Raw genomic sequence first — 15,423 nt, 5'->3', positions numbered from 1 at the left:
TCATGTATATGACACATTTAAAACCTTTACCTTGCTATCAGATTTTAAAAGTGTTTATGGAAATGACGGAAGTCTGTGCAAGCTGAAGGTTTTAATATGAAAGTGTTTTGCAGGTAATGACACTGCTTATGACTTTTTTATGGGCAATATTTATGTTGCTTTTTATTGTTGCTTGAAATGAGCTTGTGGAGGTTTGGTTTGAATTTATGTGGAACATTTTTGTTCTACTTTTTGTCAAGGTGAAAGTAGACAGTTTCTAATTGTAAGTAGATTGTAAATATAAACATCCAACCAAAAATATTAAAGAGAGAATGGGTATTGTTTTAGTGGATTCATGCAGTGTTATGGTGGGTTTCTGACACAGTAACTGGTGTGAGAATAAAACCCAGTGTTTTGGTAGACATTTCAGTACAACTTTCACCTTGACAGAAACATTTTGGCACCATTGCTGGTCACCCTTGGTGAGCGTGAACTAACGTTTTAGTTCTTTCTTTCTTGCTGTCCTCTTGTTTAGTTTTCGTTTCGATGCCCGAGCCCCACTAGTTCCTTAACATCAGCCTCTACTACAAGCAGTTGGAGAAGGAATGCCTCGGTATGTACTTACCTCCCTTGGTGAGACTTAGCTCTGTCAGAGTTATCTCCCTTGTGGCAACACTGTTTCAGCTGCAAATTTGATTGATCAGTTTTGAAAAGTATTGGATACTGATTAAAAGTGGGTTTTTTTCTGAGTGTGATTGATATTGTTTTGTGTTTTTGTAGGCATGTTGTGACTGTGTCGATGTTGTGGTATATTCAGTTACCATTAATTCATTAATCATCTTCATGATTATGATAATAAGGATTTTGCATATGAGATTGGTATTACTCTTTTGAAAATATTTTATCATGTAGACTGTTTCACTATGGTTGATATCATGTTGAAAAAATGAATTTTGCTCACAAAAGATATTTCAAAAATGTGTTTCGCAGGTTGAGCAATATTTTGTAAAAAGTGCCATTTTTTGCATGGAAATTATTATCCTGACATTTTCATTCATATACGTTTTTGCAACAAGAAAGATTTAATTAGACAGTTTTGTTAGTCATCTTCATTTTAGATCTGATAATGTTTTCCCACATTTTGCTCAAAGCATGTAGCAAGAGCACCTCAGAAATCGTAAATATTATCATTTCATGCAAAATTGCAAATATTAAGCAGCTTGCATGGCAAATATTTTCAATTCAAACAGTATTTGATTTCTATTGCCGAAGACACAATTGCGTGAAATTGATAAGCTTGACGTTCATCCAGTACATGTTCGTTCTTTTAGTGTTTAATGCATTCATTAGCTGGGATGTGTTTACCGGGAAATCTTTGGTCAAATTCCAAAAAGGTTTGTAAACAAACGAGGCAACATTTTGTGCTTTTTCTCTCGATCTGTTCATGCTTGTCTTTAGTCACTCTGCAAGCAAATTACTTATCACCTGGAAACTATGCGCTTTTTTTTTTCTTGCCACACTTTGCAACTTCTACGATGATGATCAAGTTTATTGCATCTAGTTAGAAATCACAGTTGATGCTAATGTTTAAAAGTTACAGCGATTAAACAAGTCTTCACTTAGAAAAAAATAGGTATGGTTCATCACACATTCACATCGTGTTGTCCAGAAAACTTGAATTATATTCACAATGTGTAGTGAACTATGTTAGTATGTTTTTTGTACAATTAAAGATTCTTTTCCATTGTAATGCCATTGTAAGTATAATGAGTAGGTTATTAGATAATGTCTTTGCTGATTAAATGCTTTTTCTGAAACCTTTCTTGAAGTCCTAGCCATTTTTCTGTCCTATGATGTTTGTTTCATCTCATATTGTTTTGCAATTTTTTCCTTCTTGAAAGGTTTGATTATTGCTTTGTACTAAAACTATAGTTCCATCTTGATCATTATCAAACATTTATACATCCATTGCGTCCTTTCTTATTAACAGAACTTGTTTTATGTCTTCCTGAAACTGACATGTGTTCTTTACATCTGCAGCATGATTCTTCGATGGAAAGAAAATCGGGGATGAACTTCGGTCGGTTCTACACTGGCAGTTATTTGGAGAACAGCAAAACGGATTATTTAAAACGAGCAAGCCTCAACCCTAAGGAAACTCAGAAATCCCCTCATTATCATAGACCACGTAGGTTCATTTGAAACATATTTGATTTTCTTGATTCTTTAAGACCAAAGTTGGTAGACTTTTATCCAGCTTTGGATTTTAGTTGTCATTAGTAGGGATGGTTTCTTCTTTGCCTTTGTTGATTGGATTGAGAGTTAAAGTTCCTAAGTCTCTATTCAAAGGTAGTGGTTTTGTATTAGAGGATAGTTTAAATACCAGGGGCTTACAGTTTCTGTTGAGAGAAGATTGTAGTTAATGAAGAAAAGCGTTTCTTGGTTCTTGATCGTTTTTCTTGAAAGTATTCAGTTTGAGAGAAATTGCAAATTTCCGGTCAGCTGTCATGGAAGAGGTTCCCTCAGTAATCTATGCTTGTTATACAAGGGAATTTAGTGGATGGAGTTAGTAGTCTTTGTACAGTTGGTTGATAGTGTGTCACATCATGGAGTTTTGCTCATGATATCAACCACAGGGTTAGTTATTATTTGGGGCCGTGTGGTTGGAATACAAGTTTTTAATTCCATTGTTTAAGAGAAGCTTATAGTGATGTTGTCATGTTGACGTGCATCCTTGGGAGGTGTGCTAATATGTCATTTTCTGTTGTGCCTTCTTGCGCGAGTGCATGTGTTTAGTTTAACACCACTGTTAGCAATATTCCAGCTATGTCACGGCTTGATGACACTAGGATATGCTTCACACATTGTGGGGAATCGAACCTGGGTCTCTGGTGTGAAGAGTGAACACTTTGTAGAAGTAATCCTTTTTTCTCCCATTCCTACATATTTTAACAACAAACGAGTTTAATAATCAACTGAAAACATGTTATAGTCCTATTTTGTAATCACTGATAGGTTTCCAATTTTCCTTTAATTTACTGTATGAGCTATTTTTAGTCAATTGAGTAGAGATAAGATTTCATATTCAGTATATTTTCAGATTTGTTCAGTTAAATATCAGGTACACACACTGAGAAATTCTTTGCTAAAGGAAATACTCACTTACCTTAATCAGGTTTTTCTTCATGGGCATTTCTTTCTATGAAAAGTATATTGTGGTCATTCCTGATTGTTCTGTGTATCATATCTATATTCTGTTATGATATATACCCCTGTCCACTTAGTCATAAAACAACATTCACCCAGGTTTGCTAGCAGGTATTATTTTTGGCAAGTTAATATGACTTCCTTGGTATTTCGTGTCAAATTGCCATATAAATACAGGGTAAAGGTGAGCTACAGGTCCTACTTTCAGATATCGCCATCAGTTATTTTGAATAAAACATTGATGTTTGGATGCAGTTACCTTGGCAACTGACATCATCTTTGTTGCATATGATGATGTTTCTATAGCAACCACAGTCTAGATCATTGGCTGTTTCATATATACATATCACCACCTTCATGTAAACAAAATGTATCTTTCAAACAGTTTTCGTCTATAATTTTGAGAGATGATGTGAAAATTGAAAGAATCGATTTGTGTATCTGATCATCTGGAAATAAATACATTTTCAATTCTTCTCTTCAGTCGAGCCCGGACGTTACCAAGGTTTATAGACTAATTCCTTCCCTCATTGTCGTCAAATTATTTTCGTAAAGTTGCTGTTTCTGGTTGCTGTGAATTGAACGACAATTATACTGTCAGATGTTTTTTCTTCTCTCATTCTTTTTTTTATTTTGTGCGTGCCCTAAATATTGTTCAAAAAAGTATATTGACATTCATTAATCAAAATCATATATTACAAATAGCTTAGAAAACACTAAAACACTTATATTGACTTGAACTTGACCTGTTTCATCTAATTTTTGTAAGAAAGTTTTGATTAAATTATGTTAATGTCAACATTATTTTCAGTTTGATCATAAATTACAATTCTAACAAGATGCCATTTCATAAATGATTATCGTGAATATCATCATTAAAATACTAAACGGCAATCATCCTTATTTATTTTTTTATTTTGTTTATTTTTAACTGTTTGTTTTTTATGATGTTACCATATCCAGCACTGAATACTAAAGATTCACAGGATGTTGATTTTGAAATATGTAGATGTTTTTGTAATTATATGAATTCAGTGCTCCAGATAGGCTTTGTATTAGACACACTTACAAAAACACAGTTAAGCCATTGACTTTGATTTGCAAGCTTAGAAAATGGCAAGATAATTTAGCCAAACACATTAGTAACTGCGAAAATGAAGCATTATCAATCGGCACTGCTTGCTATAGTAATCAGGTCTAGATCACTGTTAGGAGTCTGTCACAACACACGATACTTCCACACACCGGCGCAGCGATGACTTAACATAACATCACTGCCACAGGCTAATTTGCATATCACGTGACAAGACTTTTCTCTTGTTTGTAAACAAATGTGCATATTCGTAAATAAACTGAGAATGGCATAACGCAAGCGATTTGGTGAGGTTTTCATATTATATTATTACACTGTTACGTAAATATTCTTCAACTGCGTCAATAAGGTTTATGACACTACATATTTATATTTCAAACCGGCTGCATCGTTTGCTCTCCATAAGGCTTCGATGACAGCTCATGGAGCCGTACAACCCATGTATACAAAGAATCGCTGCGCAAATCGAAATAGTGTTACACGTTTTAGGATAATTTCTCAGTGAAACTGAACCATTTTGACAATGATATATAATCAAAATACAGTTATGAAATGTGCACATTATATTGAATGAACTGTGTAAGATGTGAGGAATCGTCACATCTTTCTGGCCTGTGGCACAGATACTATGCTGGCTCGCCGCATGGAACTCTGGGTAGAAGAGTGATGATACTTGCTGTTAAGGGAAAGGCATGAATCGGAAAGTTGGCTGTGAGTTCAAGTCCCCTTTGATGAGAACTCTATGAAAGATATTTTCAAAGATGGCAATTAATGTATTGTTTTTATAATGACATGTAGACTATGGAATGGTTATTCATGCATTGTTCTCAGCATCAAAATAAAAAATGCAATAACTCAATGAAACTGAAAACAATTGAATGACATAACACAATGGCTAGAAATTGTATCTGGAGCTCTGAAAATGGTATTCTTTTGTTTCATTTAAAATGTAGAATTTATGATATATGGCAGGAAATATTTATAAGTTTTGGCCTTCAGAATTAAAAGATATGGATAGTTTTGTATGCATGTCGGCAGTCATGGAAGAAGATGTGTAAATGTATATGGAAAAAGGAGACAAAAAAATATGAAATTCCAGACAAAAACTTAAGCACGTAAGCACGTATGAAATCTATGAAACTCATCTTCTGTATCTGATATGTTCATCTTTGGAGTGCACAAATGCATGCATGTACTGGATTATGTAATCGGTTAGATGATACTTCTCAGAGCGTCTCTGTCTCCATAGAAACGTAAGAGTTTTTTCTGGATTCTCAACATTCATCTTAGCTGCATAAGGAAATAATAATGTTGATTTCAAAATTTCAGTAAAAATGTTTTTTTGTGAATTTTTAGTGGTATTTGTGAGTACACACTTATTTTTGTCATGCTTGACCATGCAGTGTCCTTGTATTCTTAGAGTTAAAGAAATGATCAATTTGGTATGCAACAATGGTAATGAGAATATCGATTAAAATACACATCATCATTTATCATGGCAGGGTAATAGCATCATACTGTTGTTTAAACTGAATTCAGAGATGAGAATCTTGCTTGTTGTTCAGGGTTGTTGATAGATTCTGTTGTTGTATGTTCCTCTCTGTTGTATTTTCAGCTAACTTCTCCTATTCAAGCGACAAACCAGAATTTCTCAAAGCCAGAAAAAGTAAGATCTTGAAATTATTTATTGAACATATTTCTTATGTGAAAATTGAAAAGAATGTAGTCATTCTGTTTAAAATTCTAATTTGATCCTTTGTTAGAGATCATTTTTGATATCATTTTTAGATAAACATACTGATGACAAAAAGAAATGAAGCATTCTTGAATTCAGCTGACAAGTCTGTAATGTAGAGGTAAATGCATCACATCAGCAAACTTATGCAGATCTGAGTTAGAATTGATCTTCAGCAGCCCATGCTTTTCAGAAGTGGTTGATGCATGTCATCGTTTGCGACTTGTGTAGATAGATCTTCATGATCACACAGATTCGATTAATTCCAGATCTATGTTACAACTACAAATAGACATAGCGTTAAATGAAATCTTAATTTTACTGTACAGCAATGTAAATAGTGGGTCACCAGTACTTTGTTTCGTTTCCTAAAGACAGTGAATGGACCTGCACAATTCTTTTCGTTCTGTAGTTTTGTATGTTGTCACTCTTGCAGTATCAGCATCGGGGAGCAGCGGGATGATGGCTCTGGCATCGGGACAGACGCGTGTTGTCAAAGTGCGACGCAGCTCTTCTCCCAGCAGCCTCCGCAACTCGGAGGCAGTCAGGATGAGCACCTACCCAGGGGGCAAGCGACCAGCGCCTAACGAGGTGGAGAAGATCGAGAGGGATGACTGGCCAGGACCTGCCTCCCCAGCAGCCATTCTACCAGAGATCTGTGAGTTCAACTGCTTGGATGCAGTTAGGCCGCCTTAACACAACAAATTTAAGTTTGACAGCACATGTTGTCAAACTTGAGTTTTAGAGTGTGAACGTTCCAACAACTTGCCACCCATTCCAGTTTCAGAAGTGTCAAACTGTTGCCGAGAAAGAGGATTGGTCTCTATTCTGAACAACTTTTCCATCAAACTCTCAGTTTTGTCAAACTTGTGTTTAACTTGTGAAGTGTTGTCAAACTTGTGTTATTCAGAAACTGCCAATCAAAGTCAACAAAACTGTCACATGATAGAGACATTGCGCAAATCAAATAAAACAAAAGTTTGACAACATATGTTTGACGTGTGAAAGCTCTGGTTTGACAGCTTATAAATATTTCTACAACAAGTTTTGCCATGTGAAGGCAGCTTTACTGATGATTGGGTTTTTCAATGTGCTTGACATAAGAGACGACTAACAGGCTCAGGTGGTCAGACTCGCTGACTTGGTTCCCATTTGTGCAGATTGGTGCTCATGCTGATGATCCCTGGATTGTCTGGTCCAGACTTTAGTATTTACAGACCACCGCCATGTAGCTGGAATATTGCTGAGTGCGGCGTAAAACTAAACTCACTCACTCACTCACTCACTCACTCACATGAATAGTGAATATGTTGATTCATGTGGTCATGTTTCAGTGCGGGAACGACGGAGAAGTCGGGGCGAGAAGGATGAAGATGAGGAGGAGGAGGTGCAGCAGGATCCGAAGTTCGAGCGTGAGCTGGAGGAGATCTCCAAGCTGAAGGACAAGTCTGGCATTGGCTCCCTCATCTACAAGGAGCTTGAGGAGAGAAAGTCTCTTCCCAAGAAGCCGATGGACCCCTGGCTCTCCTCTCGGGTCCCTAGTGCCAAATACGTGCCCCGATATAGCACCCGGTTCCAGTCACCCATGTTTGCCTGTAAGTAATAATGATAGTATTAATGACAATAAGAATAAGTGCATTTATAATGCGCTAAATTCCATTCACCAGGTGAATGCTCGTAGTTCTAACAAGTATGATCTGATTTTTATTACCCATGATAACCCAAGCTGCATGAAGGTTAGTAGTCACATGACTCATCCCACTGGGTACCCATGTTCTGCTGGGTGAACAGGTAAGTTTAAAGAAACACACTTGCCCAGTGTACCGCATGTGCTTCATTGTGGTGCTGGACCTAGATTTTTGAAGCTCTCTTAGTGCTAAGATAATTGTAAATTAATGTTAGTGATTGGCACTTATGACTGTCTTAGCATGAAGAGAGCTTTGAAAGTCTAGGCTCAGTACTGAAGTAATAGAAACTCTTTCAGGAGTCAAGCTGCTAAACATGGTCATCCATCTGAACACTGTCTGTGCCCAGTGTTGCTCAACTTTAACTGATTTGTGACCTGAGCTCTATGCACAGGATCATATACCACTGTGTCAGTAGGAAAATTAATGTCTAAAAGTTTTGTCCAATTTCTATAGCAATGTAAGCCATATTTTGTGTCGTGATCAAAGTAAAAATTCTGGAAGCTTGAGGTTTCTCAAAAGCAAATCTTATTCTGTTATAGATGTTTTAAAGGAAGCCTTTAACATGTACATGTACATTTTAAAAACAGACACAACAATCTTACACAAATTCATCCAATCACAGCTGCCAGATGGTTCTATCAGCATTGAAAACTACTTGTTAAATGAAGGGTTGTGTTGTGGTGTAGGAGAAATTGTTGCATTTCTCATTCATGCCTGAAATATGGAGGTTAGGAGTCAGATATGAGTTATCTCCCATAAATGCATACACAAATCCTTGCCACAGGACTAGAGGTCATAATGATGTTTAAAGTCTATCTAAGTATTTAGAGTAATTCAATACATGTACACATCAGTACCGTGTGCATGTCAGTAGGTAGCCAGGTGGTTAAGGTGTTGACTGGTCATGCTGAAGAGTCTGGGTTCAATTCCCTTTGTGGGTGCAATTTGTGCAGCCTATTTATGGTGATATTGCTGGAATGCTGAACGTGCTAAATAACCTTACTATATGATTTTAGTATGGTGGAGTTTTCCAGATGGGAAAAACTATGAACCTTCATACGTTATGTTGTCTTATTACATACATTATTGTTTTGGGAATAAATAAATTTTATGACGTTGCATATGAGTACTGATAACCACATGGAAATATCTTAATTATAACAGTCCAATATATACAGCATCCATATAAGCAAGCAAGCAAGCAAGCAAGCAAGCAAGCAAGCAAGCAAGCAAGCAAGCAAGCAAGCAAGCAAGCAAGCAAGCAAGCAAGCAAGCAAAGAATCTAATTCTGATACTTCCTGTTTCAGCTCCTTCTCGATTCCTTGACCGACCTCGCTACGCATGGGATGACAGCGACATCCGTGGTTACCGATCTCTCTCCGGCATCGGCTATGGCTACAGTCAGAGTGAGGATTTATTTCAGTAAAATGTCACATGATTCATAGGGATTTTACATTCTGGTTGTAATTACTTCATTTATTTGAGATCATGAAATAGTGTTTTTAAGCTTAAAAACATGATCATTTTCTACGATATGACGTCTGAACATCCGATCATAGGAGGTCACATTAAGTGATACTTTCTGATCAGTCAGTCAGCATCAAGGCTTTTTAAACCAGTGAAACATTCTGAACACCTCACGTGATTCGTGTGACTTGAAAATGAACATTAGGGGTCAGTTTTATTGGAAATTATAAGCATGCGAAAATGTTGTGGATGTTTGATGGGGGTTGTTTTTTCTGAGTGCACTACTGAGGTAGTCTTCGTGTTCATTTTGGAAAGCTGGCATGTGATTGGCTGAGAAGAATCCTTGCATCACGCAGATAGCATTTTGGAAAGCTGACATGTGATCGGTTGAGAAGAATCCTTGCATCACGCAGATAGTTTTTTTTGGGGTCAAAGTTCTCTTCAGTCTTTCCTAATGCTGACATTATTTGGAATGTTGGTCAGATCTTCATGATCTCCATTTCAGAGTAAATGAATAGAAGTGTAATTTGTTAGCTGTCAATGCTGTATATCCTGTTCTGTTAGGCATTACAGATGCGAAATTGGATTTAAGTAGTTGCACTGTGTTCATTAAAGGTGTTTCAATGTAACAGGACATTGGGTCTTGTAAGTTTCAGATGTCTGACGCACTAAAAATTCACGGGACCCACAGAATAAAAATCAAGCACACTTTTTCATATTTAACATTTCTTATAATAGGCACTGAAATTATTTTGTTCATTATGTAAAATTTATAGACAGTAAACAGGTGTTGCATGTCACATGACGTCAGTAAAAGTCATTGTGAAATACACACCTGGACGCAAGGGCTGGCAGGTTGTATAGACCATCAGTAAATCTGCTAGATTTGTCAGGGGGTGAGATGTTATTGGTAAACACTACATTGTAACCTTTGAACTTTGATGGTAATGGTTTCTTTTTATTCTCCTGATTTTTCTTACTATTTTAGTTGAAATATTTGATGCAAAGTCAAATTTAATTCGCTGCCCACCCACTGCCCTCCCTGGTCCAGATAAAGGCAGTGTGATATATATTTCCCATGTGATACATATTTCCCATACTAACTCCCATGTGTCCATTTCAGCACCCAAGCCAGGCTACGGACCGTCCTATGGTGTGGCGCCAAGGGCAGCAACTCTGCCACTTTCGGGTCTCTTTGGTGCTAGAGATGAATTTGTAAGTCATATTACAATTCTTTGTGTCTCTTAATATTAAAGGCATATCCTTAATCAATCAGAAAATATCAACACTTTTAATGAGTAGTGGGTTGAAGTTGATGTAGAAAATGTCTAATTGCTGTCTAAGACTTGACTGTGGCTCTTTACAGGATATCTACCATATAAACACAAACGTGTCGGCACAGAACGGAGACAGAAGTGAGTATAACCTCTCATAGTCAGACATATTGGCTATACTGACAATTAGCAGTTCAGTAGTACTGTCTCTCAGTAGCACTTGTGATGTGAATTTCAAGTTCTGTGTTTCTGTTATCTATTTAATCTATTTTGGTACTGAAACGAAATTTATAAAACTCCCAAACAAGGTTCAAGTCCATGGTAGTTTAGACCAGCGAAGTCCTTAGTTAGAACTGCACTTCAGCAACCCATGCTTGTTGTAAGACGCAACTACTGGGATTGGTGGTCAATGTCACTGACACATGCCATCGTATCTCAGTTGCATTGATTGATGATCATGTTGATCTCTGGATTGTCCAGACTTGATTATTTTCAGACCACAGCCATGTAGCTAGAATATTGCTCTTTGTGGCATTAAACCACATTATGCCCCACTTTATGGGTAATATCCTTATTAGATACTATTTTCACCAAACATACTTACGTTTACATCCAGGATGGTAACTGGTCAGGGGTGGCCACGATTAGGACTGCATCGCAGGGGGTTTGGCTTATGTAGGAAATGTACAATTTTGACACTGATTTTAAGGGTCATGGGGGTAATATACAGTATCCTGTCACTAATCATGCTAATCAAGGTTTCTTGTACCCACAGCTACACCTTCATCGACTTTGAATGCTGATGGTGTCCCCAAGGTAGGTGACATTAGTATTATGAGGGTTTATTGCGCTGTAGATGCTTCTCCCTAATATGGAAATTGTCCACTCTGAAACATTATCTTGTTTAAAGCAGTCAAGGGGATCATTCAAGAAATATATGCAAAGTTTGTTCCAGAGCAGTCCAGAGACCTGCTAGTCATGTCTGTGAAAACAGATTCTCACTGGTTTTTGATGTTTCCTTGCATCTGGGCTGAAGTCATTACAGAGATGAAATAGAAGTGCTAATCAAGGCGGTGAATTTTGGAGTATTTATTGCTCAGTCAGGCAGCATGATTAAACTCACACAGGCCTTATATGGCACCGATGAATATCTGGGTTAGAATTTGTCGTAAGCAATCCATACTTGTTGTGAGAGGCAACTAATGGGATTGGATGGTGAGGCTCGCTGACTTGGTTGACACATGGCATCGTATTCCACCAGTCTAAGTAAACTCAGTCTCAGTGTATTTTGTTGCACTCCACCACTGAGTCTAACAAAACCTAGTAGAAGGTCACGTCAGGTAACCTTTGAGCGACCAATGACTGTCCAATCAAATGCGAGATGGTAAAATAGATTTAACCAATCAGACAACGGCTACTGTTTAGGGATCAGAGGGACTTTCAAAGTATTCAGGTCACTGACACCGATCTCAACACAAACAAAAGTCTGCATATAACACAATTATTTGACCTGCAGTATATACGCTTTGGGGTTTCTGTTGACATGGTTACCATTAGCTAATATTTCCACAAAATAACATCCTTGAATATTGCCAAAAACACCATTTCCAGTGGCTGTTTACTCAGCGTTGTCATGGTTGTACCTGACGCCGTTGCATCACTCGGAAGCGAGCGTACGCTAAATATCATTCGGAATCGTTCTGGTACAAACCTTTTCGAGATAAAAACTTCAAAAGGTATGTGCGAACATGCACTTTAAGCTGTGCTCTGATTGGTCAACCTCAAAGGTTACCTGACGCGACCTCCCATAAGGTTTTGTTAGACTCAGTAGTGGAGTGTAACGAAAAGTACTGAGGATAAGATTACTTAGACTGCATATTCCACTTGTGTAGATAAATGCTGATGCTGTTGATTACTGGATTGTCTGGTCCAGACTTGATTATTTAGAGACTGCTGCCATGTATTTCATACTCAGTTATTTACAGACCATCTCCATACAGCTGTATTATTGCTGAGTGCAATAAGTGGCCATAAGTTGGTCATACCCTTGTAAAGTGATAGACTGTTTGTAGCTATATGTGTGGAAAATGTCTTTAGCCTGTGAGAAGTGTTTCAAATGTGGTGAGCTCTGTGGATGTTTCAGCGAGAGCCACGAGTGTGGGGCATCAGTGGTGTATCTGGGTACGAAGGTCCTTCCATATCATTACTCAAGCTGCAGAAGAGCACCTGGCATACTGAGGCAGAACCCCCGGTAAGCATGACACACACCTGTTCATACAAACACACCTGGTATATAGAGGCAGAAACCCCGGAAGTAATACACACACCTGTACATACTGACACACCTGGCATACAGAGGCAGAAGCCCCAGAAAGTAATACACACACCTGTACATACTGACACACCTGACATACAAAGGCAGAACCCCTGGAAAGTAATACATACACCTGTACATACTGACACACCTGACATACAGAGGCAGAACCCCCAGAAAGTAATACATACACCTGTACATACTGACACACCTGACATACAGAGGCAGAATACCCAGTAAGTATACGCCTGCTCATACCTGTACATACTGAAACACATGTCATATAGAGGCAGATCCGACAGAAAGTAATACACACAAATGTACATACAGACACACCTGACATACAGAGGCAGAATCCTGGGTCAGTAAAACACACACCTGAACACGCCTGCTCATACCTGTACATACTGAAACTCCTGACACATAGAGGCAGGACCCCCAGTAAGCATGACACACACTTGTACACACCTGTTCACACCTCATATGCACTTACACAGCAGCACACACAGGCAGAATCCCTAGTAAACATGACACACACCTGTACACACTGACACCCTTGTACACACATACATTTTGGGCTGGAATGTTCATTCAGGATGTGCTAAAGAAAAACAGATGCACATTGCTATGAACAACATTTCAGAACTTAACTTTAGAATCTGTATTTCATGAAATAATCACAAAAATTGTCATATCTCTAGGGACAGTTAAAAATGGGGTCACTCTGGAATGAGTTACATCCCTTTATGAACCGACAGCTGTTTCCAAGGTCTCATAAAAAGCAAACAGTAATACTTCATGAAGTCTGTTTGTGGAAATAAAATAATACCTTTGTAATACATGGGAATATTTCGGCATTAACAGGCTGTATGTTAGAAGAGGGCCAGGCATGACTGTCAGCTCAGTTGTTTGAGTTTTCACAAGACAGTATCTGGCTCGCAAGATCCTTCTGGAGATGATCACATATTGAGGTCATGTGACTTTGTTTCAGAAACTGCTGGTTGTGATGAAAGGATTTATAGTTAAACAGCTTGATATCATGACAACAATAAGCACACGTTACATAAGAACACTAGTGAAAATTTTGCCTCGTGTTTCAGATTTATCCATATGAGAAGTTGAAGATAACAAACTTTGATCTGCCCAAAGACGTAGATACTAACCATTTAGAGGTAAGGAACAAGTTGAATTGGTCTGTTATAGAGTATAAAAGTGCGTTTTAGTTTAATATCTATTTGTTTCTTCTCTCTTGCTCAATTTTTTAACCCGTGAAGGTCTCAATGTGGAATAGGCCTTCAGCAACCCATGCTTGCCATAAAAGGCGAGCATGCTTGTCGTAAGAGGCAACTAACGGGATTGGGTGGGCAGGCTCGCTGACTTGGTTGACACATGTCATCGGTTCCCAATTGCGCAGATCGATGCTCATGTTGTTTGTCACTGGATTGTCTGGTCCAGACTCGATTATTTACAGACTGCCGCCATATAGCTGGAATATTGCTGAGTGCAACGTAAAACTAAACTCAGTCACTCACTCAATTTTTGACATGAAATTACAAATGTATAGGTTTAGGTTTTTAATGGCAAAAATAACATGACATTTATGTTCATATAGAACTGCACAGAATGAACAGTAAGCTGCAATGAACACTTAATATGACACTCCCATATATAATTGTTTTGCCCCTTGGTATATACTGTGAAAAGAAAAGATTAAAGTTTCGTTGAAAATTGTGTCATTTGAAATGAAAGATATGTGCTATCATTACTGTTTAACTTTGAAAATGGAATGGCAGAAGCAAAGAAGAGAATTTTCTCTTGCTTGTTATCTCCCCTGTATCCATGACAACAATACTGAGGTGATTGTTTGCTGCTTTAGTGTGTAGAACATTAGATCTGCATGTAAAAATCACTGTCAGTCACTATCAAGTGTCTTAGCTGACAATATGTTGCAATACATTCCACAACACAGATACTTGTATTGCAATATATTGCATAACTTTTAGCCAATGTTCAGGTGCACTTCCATTTTGGTAAATATATAGTCATTAAAAGACAAATATTCAGAAAATCCCAGTTCAGATTGTGTCACATATTTTAATATTTTCCTTGAGAAAGACTGAAGAATATATTTTTCTTAGTATGAGAGTGCGTTTAACTTTTTTTCAAATCGTTTCATATTCTGTTTCAGATTCATCTAAATGATGAAGAATTCCAAAGTATATTTGAAATGCCTAAAGATAAGTTCTATAGACTAGCAGAATGGAAGAGGAATGACATCAAGAGAAAACAACATTTGTACTGAGATGCTGCTAAGATACAGGCACCATCAGGACCCATCTATCATCCAATCACAGGAATTGTTACAAATAACAAACGTCCAACCGCAAGCCTATTTGCATCTGTGCATATGCCTTTAGTAGCCCATAAATCGGCAGAGACATTCACTACACTTCTCAGCGGTATGTGTAAGGGAGATAACTCCAAACTTGCTTCCTTGGTGAAAAGGGGAATAACTCTGCAGAAGCAGTCCCATTTTGTTATGAAGGCAAATGGGAGATAACTCTTATGGAGGCCTCAAAAGGTTACTAACAACTGCTATTAGTTTCTCTTCTGCATTTTTCGAAATCAAGAACTTATGAAATGGAGTTTCAAGAAGGTCTCTTGAT

General features: G+C 37.7%; 1 protein-coding gene across 5 annotated transcripts in view; it reads left to right on the top strand.

Annotated features, from left to right (window-relative positions):
* Positions 1-15,140, top strand: part of LOC137265274 (dematin-like) — a 124,062-nt gene extending 108,922 nt beyond the window's left edge. Inside the window, exons 4-16 of one of the 5 annotated variants that reach the window (XM_067800630.1) lie at positions 1,311-1,373; positions 2,020-2,167; positions 3,671-3,691; positions 5,895-5,945; positions 6,451-6,672; positions 7,349-7,609; positions 9,010-9,108; positions 10,293-10,384; positions 10,536-10,584; positions 11,219-11,259; positions 12,587-12,694; positions 13,858-13,929; positions 14,946-15,140. In XM_067800630.1, the coding sequence (XP_067656731.1) occupies positions 1,311-1,373; positions 2,020-2,167; positions 3,671-3,691; positions 5,895-5,945; positions 6,451-6,672; positions 7,349-7,609; positions 9,010-9,108; positions 10,293-10,384; positions 10,536-10,584; positions 11,219-11,259; positions 12,587-12,694; positions 13,858-13,929; positions 14,946-15,059 (1,341 nt within the window). In that variant the 3' untranslated portion in view covers positions 15,060-15,140. Of the gene's footprint in view, positions 1-514; positions 593-1,310; positions 1,374-2,019; positions 2,168-3,670; positions 3,692-5,894; positions 5,946-6,450; positions 6,673-7,348; positions 7,610-9,009; positions 9,109-10,292; positions 10,385-10,535; positions 10,585-11,218; positions 11,260-12,586; positions 12,695-13,857; positions 13,930-14,945 lie in introns of all 5 variants that reach the window. The other 4 variants (XM_067800629.1, XM_067800632.1, XM_067800631.1 and 1 more) reach the window with 4 other exon arrangements.
* The last annotated feature ends 283 nt before the right edge of the window (positions 15,141-15,423 follow it).

This window comes from Haliotis asinina, chromosome 15, assembly GCF_037392515.1.
Source record: "Haliotis asinina isolate JCU_RB_2024 chromosome 15, JCU_Hal_asi_v2, whole genome shotgun sequence".
NCBI classification, from domain to species: domain Eukaryota; kingdom Metazoa; phylum Mollusca; class Gastropoda; order Lepetellida; family Haliotidae; genus Haliotis; species Haliotis asinina.
Note: the sequence above shows the minus strand (reverse complement) of the source record. Positions and strands in the feature narration are given on the sequence as shown.